The following is a 25,187-nucleotide window of genomic DNA, read 5'->3' on the forward strand; positions in this document are numbered from 1 at the left end:
ATTTGAAATTGTCAATTGCCTGAAAAAAATCCTTGTCCCCTTCATCTGGTGTGGTGAGCGTACTGGCACACTATGGCTGCCGTTGCATCATCCAGGTGGATGCTGCACACTGGTGGTGGTTGAGGAGATTCCCCCTATACTATGTGAAGCGCTTTGAGTGCCTAGAGAAAGCACTATATATGTAAGGAATTATTATTATCTGGTACAACACTTCTTTGACATTTTAAGTTATTTATGTATTTATTTTGTACTTATTTTTAATTCAAGCATTAGTGCAAGGCCGAACAAGTGTGCAAAAAAGTTAAAATTATAGTAAAAATTATTATTAATCATTTAAATAATTTAAAAAGAATGTTTGTCCCTTGATTTTATGGCATTGGTGTTATTGTTAAAACCTTTATATGTTTTAAAAAAAAATTTAAATACAAAAAGTTTTTGACTTTTTTTTGAAGGTCAAAGGTCAGAGGCTGCTTAAATATGCATATAGTGATTTTTCCCAGCATGTTAAAAAGTTATTAATTCACATTTAAATTAATATTTTCATAAAAAATATCTGGTGGTGTACCCCATTGAACCCTCAAATGTGGTGTTGTAACCCATTTAACCCTCATTAGTGTTAACTTGCTTCATTCATGAAACAAAATTAAATAATAAATGAACAACAGCCAAGTTGTCCTTTATGAATAAAAATTTATGTCAACATGTTACATAGTGTTTACCCTCAGCGTTTATAGGCAAAAACTGAATGGAAAATTTTAATATTTTGTAAATTGGAAAGTCAAATGTTTTTGAGAATGACCCATTTGAAATTTCGGTCAGTTCCTCACATAAATCTGTTGTGTGAATTTAGAAAACTTTGAACACAGCACGAGTCATATGGACTACTGTTTATGGACCCAGTTATTCACTTTTGTTGGAAAGCAAAGTGCATTTTAAGGGAGCACACTACAGTTGCACATCAGTTTCATCATGAATGAACCAAGAATTGTCACTGTGAGAATATGTAGTTAAAGATGCACATTGAGATATGTTGTACTTGTAAGTGGTGATTTATAAAAATAAATTAACTGAATGAATAAAATATATTTATTTAAAATTAACAAATAAAGAATTGGTTTTAATGACATCTCGAGCATTGTCCTTGAAAACAAATAAAAATGTGCTTGAAAATTCCTTAAGTCCTTGAATTTAACTTTGAAGCATTTGTAAGAACTCTGTTAGTAGTAGTATTACAGTGAATATTACTTAACTATACAGTAGTGATGTATTTCTGTCATACATTTTTCATTTAAATTGAGCTTTTGTTTTGAAGCCCTTTCCGTTTTTGTGTGTTTTAACGGAAGTTTCACCTCCAGAAAAGCCAGTCGCTACGTGACTCAAAGTAATTATTCATCTGTAAACAGCTGCTGTTTAAATAAATATGTAGTCTGTATGAATTAAATTAGTGCTCATCTCGCGATCATCTGCTACAAACGGTGCGCAAGTTTGAGAGCAGCAGGCATCAGCACAACAACGGCTCCACACATTCACAGGCGATACATTTGTAGAGCACACAGTACATGCAACATACAGTTGATTTCAGAAGTTTGCATGCACCTTAGCCAAATACATTTAACAAGTTTTTCACAATTCCTGACATTTAATCGTAGAAAACATTTCCTGTATTAGGTCAGTTAGGATCACTACTTTATTTTAAGAATGTGAAATGTCAGAATAATAGTAGTAAGAATGATTTATTTCAGCTTTTATTTCTTTCATCACATTCCCAGTGGGACAGAAGTTTACATACACTCCGTTAGTATTTGGTAGCATTGCCTTTAAATTGTTTAACTTGGTCAAGCATTTTGGGTAGCCTTCCACAAACTTCTCACAATAAGTTGCTGGAATTTTGGCCCATTCCTCCAGACAGAACTGGTGTAACTGAGTCAGGTTTGTAGGCCTCCTTGTTCGCACATGCTTTTTCAGTTCTGACCACAAATCTTCTGTCAGATTGAGGTCAGGGCTTTGTGATGGCCACTCCAGTACCTTGACTTTGTTGTCCTTGAGCCATTTTGCCACAACTTTGGATGTATGCTTGGGGTCACTGTCCATTTGGAAGACCCATTTGCGACCGAGCTTTAACTTTCTGGCTGATGTCTTGCGATGTTGCTTCAATATATCCACATAATTTTCCTTCCTCATGATGCCATCTATTTTGTGAAGTGCACCAGTCCCTCCTGCAGCAAAGCACCCCCTCAATATGATGCTGCAACCCCCATGCTTCACGGTTGGGATGGTATTCTTTGGCTTGCAAGCCTCACCCTTTTTCCTCCAAACATAATGATGGTCATTATGGCCAAACAGTAAAATTTTTGTTTCATTAGACCAGAGGACATTTCTCCAAAAAGTAAGATCTTTGTCTCCATGTGCACTTGCTAATGATAGTCTGGCTTTTTTATGGCGGTTTTGGAGCAGTGGCTTCTTCTTTGCTGAGCAGCCTTTCAGGTTATGTCGATATAGGACTCGTTTTACTGTGGATATAGATACTTGTCTACCTGTTTCCTCCAGCATCTTCACAAGGTCATTTGCTGTTCTGTTCTGGTATTGATTTGCACTTTTCGCACCAAACTACATTCATCTCTAGGAGACAGAATGTGTCTCCTTCCTGCGTGGTCCCATGGTGTTTATATTTGCATACTGTTGTTTGTACAGATGAACGTGGTACCTTCAGGCATTTGGAAATTGCTTCCAAGGATGAACCAGACTTGTGGATGTTTTTTTCTGAGGTTTTGGCTGATTTCTTTTGATTTTCCCATGATGTCAAGCAAAGAGGCACTGAGTTTGAAGGTAGGCATTAAAATATATCCGCATGTACACCTCCAATTTAGTACACCACCTATCAGAAGCTAATTGTCTAAAGGCTTGACATAATTTTCTGGAATTTTCCAAGCTGCTTAAAGGCACAGTTAACTTAGTGTATGTAAACTTCTGACCCACTGGAATTGTGATAGTTAATTAAAAGTGAAACAATCTGAATGTAAACAATTGTTGGAAAAATTACTTGTGTCATGCACAAAGTAGATGTTCTAAACGACTTTCCAAAATGGTAGTTTGCTAATATTAAATCTGTGGAGTGGTGAAAAAATTAGTTTTAATGACTTCAGCCTAAGTGTTTGTAAACTTCTGTCTTCAACTGTATATATACATTTATCTAATTAAATCTCAGTCTTTGTGGTTTAATAAACAAACTAGTAGATAACGTGATTTTAATTTGTGCGCTGAATGTTTACGTAATGACATTCGTACGTCAGATTCTATCGGAGCATTTTTACAATCAGTGAGCACAGTATCCCTACTGCTAACTGAGACTTTCGATGAGCAGCAGGACTAGCTAATGAGAGCCGTTCCATGTAAAGATCTGCAACCTTACTGACTGAAGACCTACAGAACCCCTTGGATGACAAAACTGGAACATGTTACATTATTTTACAGGCTGACACATACTGAGAAAAAAGCACATACTGAGAGTGGCATATAACACTGCAAAATTCACCAGCCAAATAGAAAATTTACCTGCATTTGGTGCTTGGCCAGTGTTAATTTCGGACCCTGCATTGTGAACTGAACGTGATCGGGTCAAGTCATTTTTAGGGTTTAGGGTTTTAGCCTGAAGGGCTGAAACCCTATTGTATTTGTCAGGATTATTATAAGGGGTTCAAGCGTGACGTGCTGAAACAGAAATATTCTCTGGAGTCTCATTATTAATAATTATCAAAAAATGTTGAACTTTCTATTCAGCGTCGCAAAGGTATGACAAAACGTGCATAGTGGGCATGGCCACTTTTACTTAAATAGTTATAACACTTGAACGGAAAGAGATATTATCACCAACTTTGGTGCACATATGTATGGGATCATTCTGAGGACACACAAAAATAATTGCACCCCTCTTCCACTTGGTGGTGCTATAATGATTAAAAATGTAAAAATGGCTCTAACTGGGGGCCTGGGTAGCTCAGCAAGTAAAGACGCTGACTACCACCCCTGGAGTTCGAATCCAGGGTGTGCTAAGTGACTCCAGCCAGGTCTCCGAAGCAACCAAATTGGCCCGGTTGCTGGGGAGGGTAGAGTCACATGGGGTAACCTCCTCGTAGTTGCTATAATGTGGTTCGCTCTCGGTGGGGTGCGTGGGTGCCGCGGAGAATAGCGTGTGCCTCCACATGTGTCTATGTCTCCGCAGTAATGCGCTCAACAAGCCATGTGATAAGATGCACGGATTGACAGTCTCAGACGCGGAGGCAAATGAGATTCGCCCTCCGCCACCCGGATTGAAGCAAGTCACTACGCCACAACGAGGACTTAGAGCGCATTGGGAATTGGGCGTACTGTTGGTCCGATCGACTTAAACCTTTGCATGCAGTACCTTTGTCCAAGTTGCCATCAAGGTCTATGAGGACATTTGCATATCTTGAAAAACATGGCCGTCATCGACCAATCAACTTTTAGCAGCTATTGAATGTCCTAGGCCATTTGCCCAATCAGAACCAAACCAATGCAGAAATATTCTCTGGGGTCCCAATATAAATTATTAAAAAAAGTTTTAACTTTCGGTTCATCGTTGCAACAGTATGCCAAAACATTAAAAGAGGCCGTGGCCACATTTACATAAATGGTTATAACTTGAATGGAATGAGATATTATCACCAAATTTGAAATTCTAATGTAGGAGGTAAAAATACTATATCTCTGTGCTTCATGACCTGATGTTTCTGAAAATTAAGACACTTAATCATTGTTTTAGGTGCGCACAGGCTGTCCAATTAATACTTTTTATCTAGTACAGGGGTTTTCAAAGTGTTAAACAGTAAGCCCCCCCCCCCCTCACAAAATTTACAAGACTGCGACGGATTTATATTCACAAATTTTGTATATAGGCCTTTACAATAGCCAAGTAAATATAAATAAAATAGCCTATGCTACATGTAAAAAAATACAGATCTTCCACTAAAAACAGCAGTACATTCTGGCCAATTATTTGAAGTTTTATCAGGTATTGTCCTCTGGTGTTATATTATTAAAAACCATAATATTTCAGGCATTGGAGCAATTCACCAATAATGATCAATAACCTTAAATTCAGTTTGACAGACTCATTCAGCAATGCTTCATACACCGGATGAGTGATACATATTGGGCAATATATATTTGTATTAATAAAATGAAACAGTATTTTGCATTGTTTTTATTTTTAAAAAAAAGCCTGTTTGTCCTTATGACAATGGGATTATTTAACTTTTTTCACCTATATTTGTGATAAAATCACAGCACATGAGCCAGTCTCTATGTTAATCAAACACAAACACATGAAGACCCGATATCATGTTGAACGTCATGATTTTGTTCCACAACATTGGATTTTCTGCATCTTAGATAAACTTGTGCAGCTGTTTTCTACTGTGGTGACAGAAGATGTGAGTCGCAGCAGATGTTCTTAGTTCACCATTTATGTTATTTGATTTGCACGTCTCATCAGCGATCATCAGAATATCATTCTTGTTCAGTACGAATTTAACCATGTATTATACTGCATTTCTTGTAATCGTTATCAGCCAAATGCGAGTTGATTCCTCACTCTGGTTTGTTTCTTCGTTGATATAACACGTCTACAGACTACAGAATATTTGGATGAATGAACAAAGGCAGAACTATATGGCTTTATAATAGTTTTGTGAGTGCACATGACCAGTTTTGATCGTACACGCACTCTCTGAAAGAGAGCAGCAAGATTTCATAGAGCAGCATATAGTAAATCTGCTGTGATCGGAGAGATACGCACTCATGCGACCGGTACAGGTGTGCTCTCGCATGATATGCATGCGTTCATGACATTTAACAGAATTATATTGCCATAGAGCTACAGTTTATTAAGCTGGACTATGGTCTATTAAGCCAATTATTTTCATTTATCTTCACAATACATTTTTATTGTATTTATTTACACTGGCGGCCAAAAGTTTGGAATAATGTACAGATTTAGCTGTTTCGGAAGGAAATTGGTACTTTAATTCACCAAAGTGGCATTCAACTGATCACAAAGTATAGTCAGAACATTACTGATGTAAAAAACAGCACCATCACTGTTTGAAAAAGGTCATTTTTTATCAAATCTAGACAGGCCCCATTTCCAGCAGCCATCACTCCAACATGTCTTAAGGTCAATATTAGGTCAAAAATGGCAAAAAAAGAAACCGCTTTTTCTAGAAACTCATCAGTCAATCGTTGCTTTGAGGAATGAAGGCTATACAATGCTTGAAATTGTCAAAAAAAAAACCTGAAGCGTTCATACAAATGTGTACACTACAGTCTTCAAAGACAAAGGACAACTGGCTCTAACAAGGACAGAAAGAGATGTGGAAGGCCCAAATGTACAAGAGGAGAAGTACATCAGAGACCCTAGTTTGAGAAATAGACGCATCACATGTCCTCAACTGACAGCTTCATTGAATTCTACCCACTCAACACCAGTTTCATGTACAACAGTAAAGAGAAGACTCGGGGGTGCAGGCCTTATGGGAAGAATTGCAAAGAAAACAAAAATACAAAAAGAAAAGGTTAGAGTGGGCAAAGAAGCACAGACATTGGACAACAGATAATTGGAGAAGAGTGTTATGGATCTTAACCCATTGAGCTTTTGTGGGATCAGCTAGACTGTAAGGTGCGTGAAAAGTGCCCAACAAGACTATGACATCTATGGCAAGTGCTACAGGAAGCGTGGGGTGAAATGTCACCTGGACAAACTAACAGCTAGAATGCCAAGGATCTGCAAAGCTGTCATTGCTGCACGTGGAGGGTTTTTTGATGAGAACTCTGAAGTAGTTTAAGTTCTGAATTTTTTTTTTCAAATTGTAATAGTAATTTTTTACGTTATTAATGTCCTGACTATACATTGTGATCAGTTGAATGCCACTTTGGTGAATAAAAGTACCAATTTCTTTCCATAAGAGCAAAATCTGTACATTATTCCAAACGTTTAGCCGTCAGTGTATCTTTTGATTTTACTTGGTGAATTTATCATAATTCTCCACGCCTCGCCTGACATACCCTGGCGCCCCCCTGAAATGTTGGAATTCCATCTAACTATGGAACCCTTGGTCCAATCGACTTGAAATTTTGCGTGCAGTATCTTTGTCCAAAATGCCATCATGGTGGAGGACAGTCTTATATCTTTAAAAACATGGACGCCATCGACCAATCACCTTTCAGCAGCTATTATATAGGGTTAAAAAGGCAGATCGGAACGAAACGTGGTAGGCCTATTTATCTCTTGGCCAAAGAGGTCTGTGCAAAATTTGAAAAAATTTGGCCACCGGTAGATGCTATCACGTTTCTCATGCATGTAAATGGTTGTATATACGGCTGTGTTTCACACAAACACATGTTATTCATACCATATTATCGATCTCTTTATTGTGAACAAGTTTGCTTTAAGAATCATTGGTGTGAATCAGATTGTTCATTAAATAAATATTACATCTAATTAATACGCAATATTGCTTGCATATGTACCTAAAGGACTTTAATAGCTTGAACCCCATTAATTGCTGATGCAGCTATATTTATTATTATTATTATTATTCTGCCCTAAAAGCTTATGGACAACCAAAACCGTAAGTCCTAGAGACACCAAGTTTGACAGGATGGTCAGGCGCATACACACACCCCTATCCGACTCTAGGTGGCACTATAATAAGCTCTTTTACATTTTAGTTCATATCTTCGCAACCGTAAGGGCTAGAATCAAAATATTTTTCCACTGATTACTTGGGTCAAGATGAACAAAACATTTTTATTTCCATGTATAAACATTTTCCACCATTTTAAATTTTCAGAAAAACCTACTTTTGCAAACTCCTCCTAAAAATGTTTTAGAATTTTTGATTTGTCATATTGTTTAGAAGAAATAAGCCAATGAATTCTTTGGGTTTGAACTGTGACTACTACTATGCCTTTATTGTGTGCACAAGGTCCAAACATGACAAAACTTAAAACATATACACACCAGGATAGTCTGAGGACATATGCTATATTGTCAATTTCCTCTTGTCAACAGCAAATAAAAATATTATTTATTTCAACTGTAATTGACATATGAAGGATGTACTACCGATTTTGTCTTGATGGAGCAGCAAGTTAAAAAAAATCCTCTTTGACTTTTTGCTCTTGTAATGTAATAGCTGTGCAGTAAAAATAGCAACAGCTATCCAACAAATAAAGAGCCCTATGAAATCTGTTTAAGTTTTTCTCAAGTTCAGATTTTCTTGATTTCATTGTCCAGCAATCCAAAATCTAATTTATGTATGATAAATCAAGGATGTTGACTAGATGGAGCGCCAAGACAAAAAATCCTTGAAAATCCTCATTGACTTAGATTTTTGCTCTTGTAATGTGCTGTTGTCCAGCAATCCAAAATCTATTCTTCTTCTGTTGTCATTCTAAAAAAATTCTAATTTTGCAACTGTATCAAAAAATCTTTTGGGACATTTTTTACACAAAACAGCTGCTCTTGCTTTATTACTCCTGGTTCCATTTATGAGCTTGTTATCAGGCCTTTGATGGGCTGCATCAGGTATGGCAGATCACCAACTAATGACTTGTCTTTTAAGAAGTAAAAAATATCCCAGAAGATATTTTTAAACAATTTTGTACATATGTTAGTTTGAATTTTATTTCATTATCATGATTTTGTCTTTGCATACAAGAAGACTAAATAAGAAAACAGAAGTGCACCAGGGGAGTGCATTTGTTTAATTCTTGATGATTTCCTGACCAGTGATTTATTTATTTTTGGAGTGGAAACTGGACAAGAACCGGTTCTTTGTAACCAACCCTACTTAAAACCTTTTGAACTCCCTACCTTGACAGCATTTTTTGGCATTATAGCCACGTACTAAACTTTTTAGGTTTTGAAACACAGCCAGTGACTTTAACATACCAAAGTGGCCAGTGTGTCAGTTTTCCTGAAAGGCATCATTACATCCTGAATTTGAAGAAGTTTAATAATACATGATAGGAGTGCAGCACTGTAATGTTTGGCTAATTTATGTCATTGTTGCAGACATTAGGGAGCACGTGAGGCAGATTGAGAAAGCGGTGTTGGGGAAGGAGCCGCGGTTTGTTCTTCGTGCACTGCGTGCACTGCCCTCCACCAGCCGTCGGCTCAATCCTAATGTTCTGCACAAGGCCGTGTCCGGATTCTTCACCTCCAATGCTGCCGGAAGAGAATTCCTGCTCTGCTTCCTGGAGCAGGTACCAGAACATAATGACCTTTCTTTTTGTCAATACATGTATGTTTTTGTTTCAGTTAGAGCGAATTGCCCATTGATTTCATTGTTTAAACAGGCTGAAATACAGCATTTATAAATTATCTCCAAAATTTTATGAGAATCAGTTTCGTAGTCGTTTGAGTGCTTGAACGAATGCTTGGTAGAATAATATTTTACTCTGAAAGGTTATGGGAATGATTGGCTTTCATGATGGAAATAGTCCAGTAGATTCATAGTGAATCATGATGTGGTTGGGAATTTTTTTTTTTTTTGTTTTTTGTTTTTTTTTCTCATCTCAAAAATGTGTTTAAAGGAGCAGTAAGTGATTTTAGCCATTCTAGAATTTCCACACGCTGAGTCGTTGGATTAGCCATAGCCCCTCTTTCCAAAACCCAGCACTCCAAAGATGCCAAATGAGCTTTACTGAGACCAAAAGCAGTTTAAAAAAAAACATCAGCAAAATAGTGCCCTCAACTGACAACTGTTATTTACAAAATGGCAACTCTCTGCAACTGCAATACTATGAGAATGCGATTAGGACATTTTTTTGCATACTTTTCATGAAAAAAATAGCTTGCATTACCTTTAAAATGTGTTTTTAACCAAAAATGTACAATTTTTTAATTCAGTAAGGGTCATTGTTTAATAACGTTTACACAACATCTGGTTTATCATAAGACCTCAGCATCCCCAACAACAGACAGACCACTATGGCTGCAGATGCTTTTATAAAACCATCTATTTTACTTCCATTCTGATTTTGAATAGTCTTTATCTTGTTGGATGTTGTTCTATATGCAGATGTTCATTGTTTGTGTCCTCCTCTCCTTCAGCCAGTGGATACTGAGGGAGACATGCAGTTCAGGCCTCGCACAGGTAAAGCAGCTGCTACTCCGCTGATTCCAGAGGTGGAGGCCTATCTACAGCTCCTGCTGGTGGTCCACCTCACCAACAACAAACGCTACACTGAGGTAAACACAAGTCTGAGTAACAAATTGAAATAGACGGGAGAAGCAGGGAAGAGATGTTTCCTTGCACCTGAGAGGAGGTGTTTAGGTGTTTAGTAAATTGTGTATGTGTGTATACAGTTGTGCTCAAAAGTTTGCATACCCTGGCAGAAATTGTGAAATTTTGGCATTGATTTTGAAAATATGACTGATCATGCAAAAAAACTGTCTTTTATTTAAGGATAGTGATCATATGAAGCCATTTATTATCACATAGTTGTTTGGCTCCTTTTTACATCATAATGGTAACAGAAGCCACCCAAATGGCCCTGATCAAAAGTTTACATACCCTTGAATGTTTGGCCTTGTTATAGACACACAAGGTGACACACACAGGTTTAAATGGCAATTAAAGGTTAATTTCCCACACCTGTGGCTTTTTAAATTGCAATTAGTGTCTGTGTATAAATAGTCAATGAGTTTGTTAGCTCTCACATGGATGCACCGAGCAGGCTAGATACTGAGCCATGGGGAGCAGAAAAGAACTGTCAAAAGACCTGCGTAACAAGGTAATGGAACTTTATAAAAATGGAAAAGGATATAAAAATATATCCAAAGCCTTGAAAATGCCAGTCAGTACTGTTCAATCACTTATTAAGAAGTGGAAAATTCGGGGATTTCTTGATACCAAGCCAAGGTCAGGTAGACCAAGAAAGATTTCAGCCACAACTGCCAGAAGAATTGTTCAGGATACAAAGAAAAACCCACAGGTAACCTCAGGAAAAATACAGGCTGCTCTGGAAAAAGATGGTGTGGTTGTTTCAAAGAGCACAATACGACGATACTTGAACAAAAATGAGCTGCATGGTCGAGTTGCCAGAAAGAAGCCAATGCCACAAAAAAGCCTGGTTACAATATGCCCGACAACACCTTGACATGCCTCACAGCTTCCGGCACACTGTAATTTGGAGTGATGAGACCAAAATAGAGCTTTATGGTCACAACCATAAGCGCTATGTTTGGAGAGGGGTCAACAAGTATTGTGCTCCTTGAAACAACCACACCGTCTTTTTCCAAATTATATTATATTTTTTTGCAGTTTTATTATCACATTAAGCCATATAGCAAACCACTTATTAGGAGTGAAAACTATACAAACTGAAAGTGCTTTATTCGGCTTTCTTAAAAAATAAAAATCAATGTAACTAGACCTATGAAATTGAAAAAATATATTACTACTGTATATTAAAATGTAAAATTCAATGTAGTAGTGTTAATAATGATGAAAAATCAATAATTACATTATATTTAAAGGAGTAGTTCACCCAAAAATTAAAATTCTCTCATTTAACTCATGCCATCCCAGATGTGTATGACTTTCTTTCTTCTGCAGAACACAGAGATTTTAAGACTATCTCTTCTCTGTAGGTCCATACAATGCATATTGTTGTTCTCTTAAAAACAATTATAATTACTTTTTCAATAATATGCATGTTTTTTCAGGATAGCAAGCCAGTTGCTAATATATAGTTAGGTGCTAACTATAAATTTAATAACCACAAGTTCACTGGCACTGTATGGCAACGTACGATTGTGTGGCGTTCCAACTTGAACTTAATATTGAAATCATCATTGTGCCACATTGCTATTATTAATTACAGGACTTATTAATGATAGTTTTTTTCCCAGGCTCAGAAAGTGTCTGATGACCTGCTTCAGAAGATCAGCTCACAGAACCGTCGTGCTTTGGATTTAGTTGCTGCCAAGTGTTACTACTACCATTCCCGTGTGTACGAGTTCCTAAATCAGCTGGATGTGGTCCGCAGGTCAGTCTCTCTTCCATATTTACAATGGACTCCTTGCACAACTGCTTTGGCGTTCTATATAGTGCAGCTCAGGCGTTTCTGGTTACAAGGTCACGTGAAGGCAGATTATTTATACTTTTTAGGGCTTTCAGTTGATTCCAACAATAAAACATGTTTTTGGCATTAACTTGATTTATCTCAAAGTTATAATTTACTGGGGAGCCCTGCGCACTTTGCTAATTTTATTACTATTTGTGTCATAAACCGGTGAGATTTGATACACCCTGATTGTTAACTGTTCTAGGAAGACAATATGTCAAAAAATTCAAAACCTCTGGCTCTGGAGACATTAAAAGACACTTATGTGCTCAAGCTGAAGCCCCTGAGCAACAGGCCGAAAGCCCCGGACTCAATTCCGACGGCGAACTGAAAGAAATCCGGTGTGAATTGATGAATGTCGCAATGCTGACGAAAGTCGTTGCAGACTTTGAGGATCTTGCTGTGATACGTCGATCGATTACTTCCATGGAAACGAAATTCTCTGAGTTGTTTACAAGATTGTTGGACGTCGAGAAAAGGATCGATTATATGGAGTCATCAGAGAGGGAATTGGCTGCTAATCCGCTAGTGACCAAGATAGATTTGGAACGCATTTGGGAAAAACTGGAGGATTTGGAAAATCGTAATCAACGAAACAACGTCCGAAATGTTGGAATTCCTGAGCATGAGGAGGCTGAGATATGGTGAAATTCCTAGACGGGCTGATCCTGAGTCTGCTTGACATAACAGGCCATGAGCTGGAAATCGAGCAAGCTCACAGGGTGGAGATCCGCTGAGGGAGATAGGCCCTGATCAATTCTGGCCAAATTTCTGAGATCATCCGATAAACATCTCGTGTTACGCGAGGCGAGGAGTAAAGGAAGGCTTTCTTGGAAGAACCACAACATTTTCTTGTTCCCAGACTTTGCAAATTCTACAAGAGAAACGTGATCGATTCAAGGAACGCAAGAATCTCTTACATCAGCGGAAGATAGCTTTTGCTCTGATGTTCCTGGCCAAATTGAGAATAGATACCAAGCATGGCCGTAGAGAATTTACATGCCCACAGCAAGCATTATCCTACATAAAGACATTGGAGTGAGTAAGCCATTTGGTGATTTTCATGTGGCCGCCTAGTGGACCTGTCTCACTGAACATACACTCGACTGTCCGAGGAAACTGGGTGCCTTTTTCGTTTCTTTTTGTGCTGGTTCCGCCTAGCGGCTGGAGTTTGTTTTGTGTAGAATCATTTCTTCGGGACAGCATGTGGATGAATCTGCTCCTTTTGGGTGCTTATTTCTCCTGTTGGCTGGAGTTGGTTTTGTGGAATATTTCTTGCAGGACATTCGAGTGAGTTTGACTGCCCGAAGAACTGAACGGCCTATTTTTGTTTTTGTGTGCATGCTATTTCCACTAGCGGCTGGAGATTGTTTTGTGGAGGCACACAACTTCGAGACAGTTAAGTGGATGAATCTACACTTTTTTTTTTTTTTTTTTTTCTTCGCTTACTGGCTGGAGTCTGTTTTATAGATTCTTCTGTTGAGTAATTCTGTATTACACATTTTTTTTTGTAATTAACATTTTTATTGATTCCTATGCACATGACAGTGGAAAAAAACTCAACATGTATATAAAGAATCAACATTTTACATTTAAACCCTACTAATACAATCCCACCCTGACCCCTAACGAACATCCCTGTGGCCCCACATATCACACACAATCCAAAAAATAAAAAATAAAAATAATATATATAGTTTAACTAAACTACACTCTTCACATCCCTCTCTGAGAGTCCCCCAAAAAAACTAAATATTTGCCAAATTTTTTAGCAAATAAGTCCCTAAACCCCAGCCTTCTACTTACCGCCTCTTCAAATGCAGCTACCCTCCCCATTTCCACACACCACTCCGAAAAAGAGGGTGCTCCACTTGACTTCCAACCCCTTAAAATTACTTGCCTGCCGATCATGAGACTGGTCAGAACCCAATTTATGTGATTATCCCCTAAATGCATGACCGTCCCATCACCCAAAATACAGAGTCTGCGACAAAGCAAAACCTGAGTGTTCAAAACATCACACAAATACCTCTGAACCCTCAACCAAAACTCCTGGATCTTAACACGACCCCAAAAGACATGGGTAGTGTCTCCAACTTCTGATTGCATCGCCAGCAAGTGGGTGTGTCTTTAAGACCAAGCCTATATAATCTAGAGGGGTCCAATAAAATCTATGTAAAATCTTAAATTGCGTAAGGCGAACCCTTGCATCTCTAGATACAGACTTGACATTTTTAAGAATCTTAGTCCACACTCCATCCTCCAATACCAAATTCAAATCTTTTTCCCATACTCTCTTGAGAGAAGCCAAGGCTCCATCCCCCAGACTCTGAATTAGTAGGGAGTAATACACTGATGCTTCATGGCCTTTTCCAAAAGCAGCAATCACCTCTCCCAAAGCACCTGCTGCTTGAGGGGGGTGCGTGCCACTCCCAAAAATAGTGCAAAGTAGGTGGCGAAGCTGTAAATACTTATAAAACTGAGATCTGGGAATGCCAAAATGTTGAACCAAATTTTCAAAAGGTCTCAATACTCCACCCTCATATAGGTCACCAAGTGTATTAACCCCCCTCACAATCCAATCTGACCAACAAAAAGGGGACTTCTTAATACATAGTTTAGGGTTCAGCCATATACTCGAGGTTGCGTTTAAATAAATATCCAAATTAAACACTCTGGACACTTTTGTCCATATCGAGTGCAAATGCAAAATAACGGGGTGCAACTTAACCTCTCCGGCTAGTTTGATTGAAAGGCTTTGCAGTGGTGAGATAGGGGCAAGAACTTCCTTTTCAATACAAAACCAGGGAGGGGCTCTCTCAGGTGGAAGCGACCAATGAGCCAAATGTCTAAGACCGAATGCATAATAATAAAACAAAATCTTGGGTAGGCCTAACCCACCATTGTCAGTTGGCCTATGTAACTTATTGGAATTTAACCTGGGGCGCTTACCATTCCAAATAAAGGACTTCGCTATGCTATCAAATTGCTTGAAATAAGAGAGGGGGACATCTACAGGGAGAGACTGAAGCAGGTAGTTGAATTTTGGAATACAATTCATTTTAATAACATTAACCTTCCCAATCATCGATAAATGTAACGCTCGAAAACCTTTATATTAAAGGGTCAAAATTAACTCTCACTAAATCAGACAAATTTGCTGGGAATAAAATCCCCAAATACTTAATGCCCTGTTTGGGCCACTGAAAGGCGCCCGGCTGGAAAGCCGTTACTGGACAGTACGCTGTCAGAGCCAAAGCTTCGGATTTAGACCAACTGACTTTGTATCCTGAGAACTTGGAAAAGGAATTAATAATTCTGTGGAGGCAAGGCATAGATCTAATAGGTTCAGAGACAAATAATAAAATATAATCTGCGTAAAGCAGAAGCTTATGTGCCACACCTCCCGCAATCACCCCTGGAAAATCATCCTCCTTTCTTATTGCGGCTGCTAATGGTTCCAGGGCAAGATAGAACAATAATGCGGAAAGAGGGCAACCCTGCCGAGTGCCCCTATTCAGAGTAAAATTATCTGAAATTAATCCATTTGTTTGTACCGCTGCTACAGGGTGTTTATAAAGTAACTTAATCCAACCAATAAACGTACTCCCGAACCCATACATTTCCAAAATCTTAAAAAGATAATCCCATTCTACCATAAATGCTTTTACGGCGTCAAGTGAGATGGCAGAAACCGGAGATTGTTCATTCGCCACTGACCACATGATATTGATGAGACGCCTGATGTTATCAGGACAGCTGCGGCCCCGAATAAACCCCACCTGATCTATATGTATTAGAGATGTCATAACTTAATCGATTAGCCAAAATTTTTGACAATATTTTTACATCTAGTTGGATCGGGGAGATTGGACGGTAACTTTTACACTCGCTTGGATCATTGTCCTTTTTACGAATCAGACTGATCCGGGCTTGTGTCATAGTTGGAGGAAGTTTTCCCTTCTTTAATGATACAGTATAAACTGGCTCCACTTTTGTTAGAAGTTCTGTAGCATAGGATCTAAACAATTCTGCGGCAAAACCATCTGGCCCCGGAGCTTTGCCTGTAGGTAGGGACTTAATTACCTCGTCAAGCTCCTCCAAGGTTATCTCAGAATCAAGAGAATTTTTTTGCCCAATCGTCAGTTTAGGAAGATCTAATGGTTCCACAAAGTTTCTAATATCTTCATCAGTAGACGAAGGCGTGGAACTATAAAGATCAATATAGAATTCTTTAAAGGCATTATTAATATCAATGGCTGAGGTAAATATTTCACCACCAGCAGATTTCACAAAGAGAATGGTAAAAAAAAGACTCTCTCTGCTTTATATATTTAGCCAAAAGCTTCCTTGCTTTGTCCCCCGACTCAAAGTATGACTGTCTTGCCCTGAATAACCAAAACTCCACTTTCCGCGACAAAATAGTACTATATCTATATTTCAATCGGGTTAATTCTCTGAGGCCATCAGCTGACATACGGCGCTTCAGTTCTGCCTCGGCACTTTTAATATTCTCTTCCAACTCCACAAGTTCTCGTGCTTTGGATTTTTTGATGAATGAGGCATACTGTATGATCCGGCCCCTAAGAACTGCTTTAAGTGCCTCCCAAGCCACGCCCACAGAGGATACTGAGGACCAGTTGGTCTCCATATAAACACTGATTTCAGTCTTTAACATTTGTTGGAAATCAGGATTTTGCAGAAGGGATACATTAAGGCGCCAACTATATGATTTATTTTTATCTATATGTGGCATCACCTCTAAACTCACCAGGGCGTGATCTGAGACTAAAATGTTTCCAATTGAGCAATCCACCACAGATGAAATTATGGATTTGGATATCAAAAAAAAAAATCTATTCTAGAATAAATCTTATGGACTGATGAAAAAAATGTATAGTCCCTACCGGATGGGTTCAAATGTCTCCAAATATCTGCAAGACCAAGATTTTTACACATCCTGTGAAGCGTCATTGTTGCTCTAGTGGGCTTACACACTTTTGCTTCGTTGTGATCAAGGACTGAGTCCATCACAAGATCGAAGTCTCCTCCCAGTATTATATCATGAGGGGTGCCAGCGGCTTGCAACATCCTTTCAAGATCTATAAAAAAGCCCTGATCATCAGCGTTAGATGCGTAAATATTAGCCAAAATCAACCTTTGCCCCTGAATTGAGAGGCATGGACCAAGACGTTAGCAGCAGATCCTTTAAGTCCTGTAAGTTGCGAGGTGGGTCCTCCATGGATCGGACTTGTTGGTCCAGCACATCCCATAGATGCTCAATCGGATTGAGACCTGGGGAATTTGGAGGCCAAGTCAACACCTTGAACTCTTTCATGTTCCTCAAACCATTCCTGAACACTTTTTGCAGTGTGGCTGGGCGCATTATCCTGCTGAAAGAGGCCACTGCCATCAGGGAATACTGTTGCCATGAAGGGGTGTATGTGGTCTGCAAAAATCTTTAGGTAGGTGGTACGTGTCAAAGTAACATCCACATGAATACCAGGACCCAAGGTTTCCCAGCAAAACATTGTTCAGAGCATCACACTACCCCTGCTGGCCTGCCTTTTTCCCATGGTGCATCCTGCTGCCATCTCTTCCCCAGGTAAACAATGCACACACACCCGGCCATCCGTATGATCTAAAAGAAAACGTAATTCATCAGACCAGGCCACCTTCAATTTCTCCATGGTCCAGTTCTGATGTTCACATGCCCATTGTAGATGCTTTTGGCAGAGGACAGTGGTCAGCATGCGCACTCTGACCAGTCTGCAGCTACACAGCCCCATGCGCAGCAAGCTGCATTGCATTGTGTGTTCTGACACCTTTCTATCATGGCCAGGATTAAGTTTTTCAGCAGTTTGTGCTATAGTAGCTCTTCTGTGGGATCGGACCAGACGGGCTAGCCTTTGCTCCCCACACGCATCAATGAGCCTTGGGCACTCATGACCCTGTCGCCGGTTCATCGGTTGTCCTTCCTTGTACCACTTTTAGTAAGTTACTAACCACTGCATACTGGGAACACACCACAAGACCTGCCGTTTTGGAGATGCTCTGACCCAGTCGTCTAGCCATCACAATATGTCCCTTGTCAAAGTTGCTCAGATCCTTACGCTTGCCAATTTTTCCTGCTTCCAACACATGAAATTCAAGAACTGACTGTTCACTTGCTGCCTAATATATCCCACCCCTTGATAAGTGCCATTGTAACAAGATGATTGATGTTATTCACTTCACCTGTCAGTGGTTTTAATGTTGTGGCTGATCTGTGTTTGCATTAAGAATAGTTCATCCAAAAATGAAAATTCTCTCATCATTTTCTCAACCTTATACCATACCGGATGTGAATGACTTTCTTCAGCAGAACACAAATGAAGATTTTAGCAGAATATTTCAGCTCTGTAGGTCCATACAATGCAAGTGAATGTGTCCCAACATTTTGAAGCTTCAAAAATCACATAGGTCCACATAAAAGTAATTCACATGACTCCAGTGGTTAAATCAGTGTCTTCATAAGCGATTTGATAGGTGTGGGTGGAAAACAGATCACTATTTTAGTCAATATTTAATACAAATTATCCTCCCTGGTCAGTCAATCTCAACTTTAACCTTCACATTCTTCTTCTTGTGTTTTTGGTGATTCACATTCTTCATGCATACACCCCCTACTGGGCAGGGAGAATAATTTCTAGCAAAAATTGACTTAAATATTGATGTGTTTCTCACTTCTGAAGATTTGGATTTAAAGACTGGAGTCTTATGGATTACTTTTATGCTGCCTTTATATGCTTTTTGGAGTGTCAAAATGTTGGCACCCATTCACTTGCATTGTATGGACCTACAGCTGAGATATTCTTCAAAAAATCTTCATTTGTTTTCTGCAGAAGAAAGTAAGTCATACACATCTGGGATGGCATAAGGGTGAGTAAATGATGAGAGATTTTTATTTTTGGGTGAACTTTTCCTTTAACCCCGATAGTGATTGAAGTGGCGTGCAGGTCATATTTTTGAAAAGGTCTTGAAAGGGGTATTAAAAAGTATTAAATTGGATGTGCTCATACCTGTAGATACCCCGGTTGATGATATTTCATACCTATTGTGCTTCAATGATAAATACCACTATACAACGATTGCAGATGACTTCAGTTTGGTTAAATGACCCAGATAGATTCATTTATAAAAACATTAGCCATTCCCCTACTCTGACCAGGCTTTAAAAACCAAAGAATGAAGCAGTTTTAATGTCAAATTGAATATTTTTGGCAGCTCTTATACTTTTATATTTCAACATATAGCCCCTGTGGTTAAATGTCTGCTACAGACCTCCGTGTGAGGAGAAATGGTGAAATACGCTTGGAGTGTATACTAGCCATTGCTTCCTCAGATTGACTTGGGCTGAATTAAAGCTCAAACAGTTCTTCCAATGAATTTTGAAGACACTGTACACAGTAATGTTCAGAATATATTTTTTCTGTCTCTAAAAATATTGATACTTTAAAATCTTCTTCTGAACACTCATTTTAAACAGAGTTTTGGGAACTAGACAACTACGGCACATTGTGTATACATGGAAACTGGAAACTAGCAAGCTGCTTTATTTAAAAGCGGAAGTACGTCATGAGGCTCAGTGCAAGTAGTCCATTAACAATTAGACATGGTTCAGCTGAAAATATTAAATTTTACAATGTAGAAGGATATAACAGAATTACTTTTTGCATTCTGAATAAAGGGTTGTGGTCATAACTGTGCTTTAATTTCTGCAGTTTCCTGCACACACGTTTGAGGACAGCTACATTACGTCATGATGCTGATGGTCAGGCTACACTGCTCAACCTGCTGCTTCGGAACTATCTGCAGTACAATTTATATGACCAGGCAGAGAAACTTGTGTCCAAATCAGTTTTCCCTGAACTCGCCAATAACAATGAGTGGGCTCGCTATCTTTACTACACTGGTGAGTGGGAAATTTTGCTAATCACAATGATATCTATGAATCGATATCTATTGATTAAGTGTTAACAAACAGCCTGCCACTTCACATTGGGTCCTGATCACCCTTTGGGTGTTTATTCTGTAGTACTGACCGGATGAATGTACATAGAGTCCAAAATGAACTTTTAAGCCAACCAGCCAAGGTGGCTGGTAGATGAAAAATTTTACCAGCCAATCAGATTTCTTATTATCCAGTTTATTTACAAGTGGATTTGATAGACATGAGACAAATAAAAAATACTCCAAAAAAATAAAATACAATACAATACAAAAAAAAGTTTAAAAGTGAACTGCTCTTTTAAAGAATTATTTTATTATTAATTAAATATTTAATTGCCTGAAAGTCCATTTAAAGTCCTTTTTTAGACTATTTACATATTGCAGTAAAACTCGTTTGTATTTTAAATAATTTCACCGTTAAATAACCAAAACTCCACTTTCCACGACAAAATGGTATTATATCTGTATTTCAATCGGGTCAATTCTCTGAGGCCATCAAACGACATTTGGCGGGTTCACATGACTCCATGTGAGAGACAGACGTGTGAGACACGAGCTCTGTGAACTTTGATAGTTTTTTAATTATTTTCATGTTGTGATCCGGTGAGATTCGATACACCCAGTTACATACTTGCTCTTTGAGGTAAATATGGCAAAGAAGTCAAAATTCTCAGACTCTGGAGACATTAAAAGACACTTACATGTTCAAGCTGAGGCCTCTGACGGGACTGCCAGCCGGGGACTCGATTTGGACGGCACGTCGGGAGAAGATATTCAGCGTCAGTTGTCCAACATGTCGGTGTTGTTGACAAAGGTTCTTGCTGACTTGGAGGATCTCGCTGTAATACGTCGATCGATTACGGCGATGGAAACAAAATTCTCTGAGTTGTTTACAAGAGTGACAGAAGTTGAAAAATGAATCGATTATCTTGAGTCATCGGAAAGGGAATTATCCGCTAATCCGCCCGTGTCCAAAACAGATTTGGAATTAATTTCGGAAAAACTGGAATATTTCAAAAATATGAGCCGAAGGAATAACATACGAATTGTTGGAATTCCTGAGCATGAAGAGGGCAGAGATATGGTGAAATTCCTGGACGAGCTTTTCCCGAGTCTGCTCGACATGACATAGGCATAGCTGGAAATCGAGTGAGCTCACAGAGTCCCCGAGGGAGACAGGCTCCAATTGATTCTGGCCAGATTTCTGAAATCATCCGATAAAGATCTCGTGTTGCGCCAGGCGAGGAGCAAAGGGAAGCTTTCTTGGAAGAACCATAATATTCGGTTCAAGGAATGTAAGAAACTCTTACACCAACAGAAGATCGCCTTTGCATTGATGTTTCCGGCCAAACTGAGAATAGAAACGAAGAATGGTCGCAAAGTATTTACTTGTCCAAAAAACAGGCACTCTCCTTTATAAATACATTGGAGTGAATAAGCCATTTGATGTTTCTTATATTAGTGGACTGACTGATATTAGTGTTCAGGTACTCTATTATCTGAGGAAGCTGGGTGCCATTTTTGTTTCTTTTTGCATTGACTCCACCTAGCGGCTGGAGTTTGTTTTATTGCATAACTCCAAGAAACTTTTGCACTGGCTGAAGTTTTTTTTTTCCCGGCCAGATTGAGAATGGACGCTTTGGATGACCACAAAATATCTACATGTTAGTTTGGCTCTTGATCATCCGAGGAACCGGGATGCCGGTTTTGTTTTTCGCGCTGGCTCTGCCTAACGGCTGGAGCTTGTTTTGTGGAATTACACTACTTGGGACAGTTGTGGTTAAATATGTTTGTTCTTTTGTGCTTATGCCTCCTAGTAGAATGATTACCTCATCTGCAGCACTCATAACAGCCGGCTCACTGATCATTTGTTTGTCTGTCCGAGGAAACTGAATGGCTTTATATCAGCTGGAGTTTATTTTGTGGAGGAACACACCTTCGAGACAGTTTTGTGAATGAATCTACATGTTTTTTCTGTTATTCTGCCTGTTGGCTGGGGTCTGTTTTACAAAGTATTTTCTGTTATGTAATTGTGCCTCACAAAATTTGAGCAGAAACACCGGACTTGAATAATCCGATGGCAAGGTTGTAGTGGGGGTTCTCGCATGCATACATGGACTCTTTGAGTTTAGAGGGATTGATGCCGGTTGGCGCTGTCGTGCGTGGGATTAATGCGCATGTTTTTCTTTTTTCTATTTTTTTTTGTTCAGGGGGAAGTTCGGGGTTTGATTGTTTCACTAATAGGGAATGTGGTCTGTGTAATCTTGTTTTTGACACACTCATTTTTAAAAAAATTTTTATTGTATCAATATGTCAAATGTGAATGGGTTATCTCTCTCCACATGGAATGTAAATGGGTTGGGGCACCCCATAAAAAGAAGGAAGGTTATTTCTGTTCTTAAGCTCAAGAAATATGAAATAGTGTTTCTTCAAGAAACTCATCTTTCCCCACAGGAAGCTGAAAAATTTGGGAAGATATGGGGTGGACATGTTTTCTTTAGTGCTGGCTCAAGTAAGAGCAAGGGAGTTATTATATTGTTTAATAAACATCTACAATTCAAATGTCTCAAACAGATTAAAGATAAATTAGGAAGCGTTATTATTGTTTTAGCTGAAATTCAGGGGCAAAGGTTGATTTTGGCTAATATTTACGCACCTAACGTTGATGATCAGGGCTTTTTTATAGATCTTGAAGGGATGTTGCAAGCTGCTGGCACCCCTCATGATATAATATTGGGAGGAGACTTTAATCTTTTGATGGACTCAGTCCTTGATCATAGTGAAGCAAAAGTGTGTAAACCCCCTAGAGCAACATTGACGCTTAACAAGATCTGTAAAAATCTTGGTCTTGTAGATATCTGGCGACTTTTGAACCCATGTGGTAGGGATTATAAAAAAATTTTATCAGTTCAAAAGATTTACTCTAGAATAGATTTTTTTTTTTTATATCTAAGTCCCTCATTTCATCTGTTGTTGATTGCTCAATTGGAAACATCTTAGTCTCAGATCATGCCCTGGTGAACTTAGAGATATTGCCACATACAGAGGAAAGGAAATCACATAGTTGGCGCTTTAATGTATCCCTTTTGCAAAATCCTGATTTCCAACAAATGTTAAAGACTGAAATCAATGTTTATATGGAGACCCACTGGTCCTCAGTATCCTCTGTGGGCGTGGCTTGGGAGGCACTTAAGGCAGTTCTTAGGGGTCTGATCATACAGTATGCCTCATTTATCAAAAAATCCAAAGCACGAGAACTTGTGGAGTTGGAAGGAAATATTAAAAGTGTCGAGGCAGAGCTGAAGCACCATATGTCATATGATGGTCTCAGAGAATTGACCTGATTGAAATACAGGTATAATACTATTTTGTTGCAGAAAGTGGAGTTTTGGTTGTTCAGGGCAAGACAGTCATACTTTGAGTCAGGGGAAAAAGCAGGGAAGCTTTTGGCTAGATATATAAAGCAGAGAGAGTCTTTTTCTACCATTCCCTCAGTGAAATCTGCTGGTGGTGAAATATTTACCTCAGCCAATAATTAATAATGCTTTTAAAGAATTCTATCTTGATCTCTATAGTTCCACGTCTTCGTCTACTGATGAAGATATTAGAAACTTTGTGGAACCATTAGAACTCCCTAAACTGACGAATGAGCAAAAAAACTCTCTTGATTCTGAGATAACCTTGGAGGAACTTGACGAGGTAATTAAGTCCTTACCTACAGGCAAGGCTCTGGGGCCAGATGATTTTGCCGCCGAATTTTTTAGATCTTATGCTACAGAACTGGCTCCACTTTTGTTAGAAGTTTATACTGAATCATTAAAGAATGGAAACCTTCCACCAGCCATGACACAAGCCCGGATCAGTCTGATTCTTAAAAAGGACAAAGATCCAAGCGAGTGTAAAAGTTACCGTCCAATCTCCCTGATCCAACTAGATGTTAAAATTCAGACTAAAATTTTGGCTAACCGATTAAGTAAGGTTATGACATCTCTTATACATATAGATCATGTGGGGTTTATTTGGGGCCGCAGCTCTTCTGATAACATCAGGCGTTTCATCAATATCATGTGGTCAGTAGCGAATGATCAGTCTCCGGTCGCTGCCATCTCACTTGACGCCGAAAAGGCGTTTGATATGGTAGAATGGGATTATCTTTTTAAGATTTTGGAAATGTATGATTTTGGGAGTACGTTTATTGGTTGGATCAAGTTACGCTAAACACCCTGTAGCAGTGGTACAAACAAATGGATTAATTTCAGATTATTTTACTCTGGATAGGGTCACCTGTCAGGGTTGCCCTCTTTCCCCATTATTGTTCTGTCTTGCCCTGGAACCATTAGCAGCCGCGATAAGAAAAGATGATGATTTTCCAGGGGTTATTGCAGGCGGTGTGGCGCATAAGCTTCTGCTTTATGCAGATTATATTTTATTATTTGTCTCTGACCCCACTAGATCTATGCCTTGCCTCCACAGAATTATTCATTCCTTTTCCAATTTCTCAGGATACAAAGTCAGCTGGTCTAAATCCGAAGCTTTGGCTTTGACAGCGTACTGTCCAGTAACGGCCTTCCAGCCAGGCACCTTCCAGTGGCCCAAACAGGGCATTAAGTATTTGGGCATTTTATTCCCAACAAATTTGTCTGATTTAGTCAGAGTTCTTTTTGACCCTTTAATAAAATGGTTTTCAAGCAGTGTAGTCAGGTGGGCTTCATTACATTTATCGATGATTGGGAAGGTTAATGTTATTCAAATGAACTGTATTCCAAAATTTAACTACTTGCTACAGTCTCTCCCGGTAGATGTCCCCCTCTCTTATTTCAAGCAATTTGATAGCATAGCGAAGTCTTTCATTTGGAGTGGTAAGCGCCCCAGACTACATTTCAATAAATTACATAGGCCGATTGACAAAGGTGGGCTAGGCCTACCCAAGATTCTGTTTTATTATTATGCATTCGGTCTCAGACATTTGGCTCATTGGTCGCTTCCACCTGAAAGAGCCCCTCCCTGGTTCTGCATTGAACAAGAACATCTTGCCCCTATTT

General features: G+C 39.0%; 1 protein-coding gene across 1 annotated transcript in view; it reads left to right on the forward strand.

The window, feature by feature from the left end:
• LOC127425143 (26S proteasome non-ATPase regulatory subunit 3-like) overlaps positions 1-25,187 on the forward strand; it is a 40,282-nt gene that overhangs the window by 6,472 nt on the left and 8,623 nt on the right. The window contains exons 2-5 of the mRNA XM_051670828.1: positions 9,095-9,285; positions 10,136-10,273; positions 11,939-12,075; positions 19,917-20,107. Coding sequence (XP_051526788.1) covers positions 9,095-9,285; positions 10,136-10,273; positions 11,939-12,075; positions 19,917-20,107 — 657 coding nt within the window. The remainder of the gene's footprint in view (positions 1-9,094; positions 9,286-10,135; positions 10,274-11,938; positions 12,076-19,916; positions 20,108-25,187) is intronic.

This window comes from Myxocyprinus asiaticus, chromosome 34 (genome assembly GCF_019703515.2).
Source record: "Myxocyprinus asiaticus isolate MX2 ecotype Aquarium Trade chromosome 34, UBuf_Myxa_2, whole genome shotgun sequence".
NCBI classification, from domain to species: Eukaryota; Metazoa; Chordata; class Actinopteri; order Cypriniformes; family Catostomidae; genus Myxocyprinus; species Myxocyprinus asiaticus.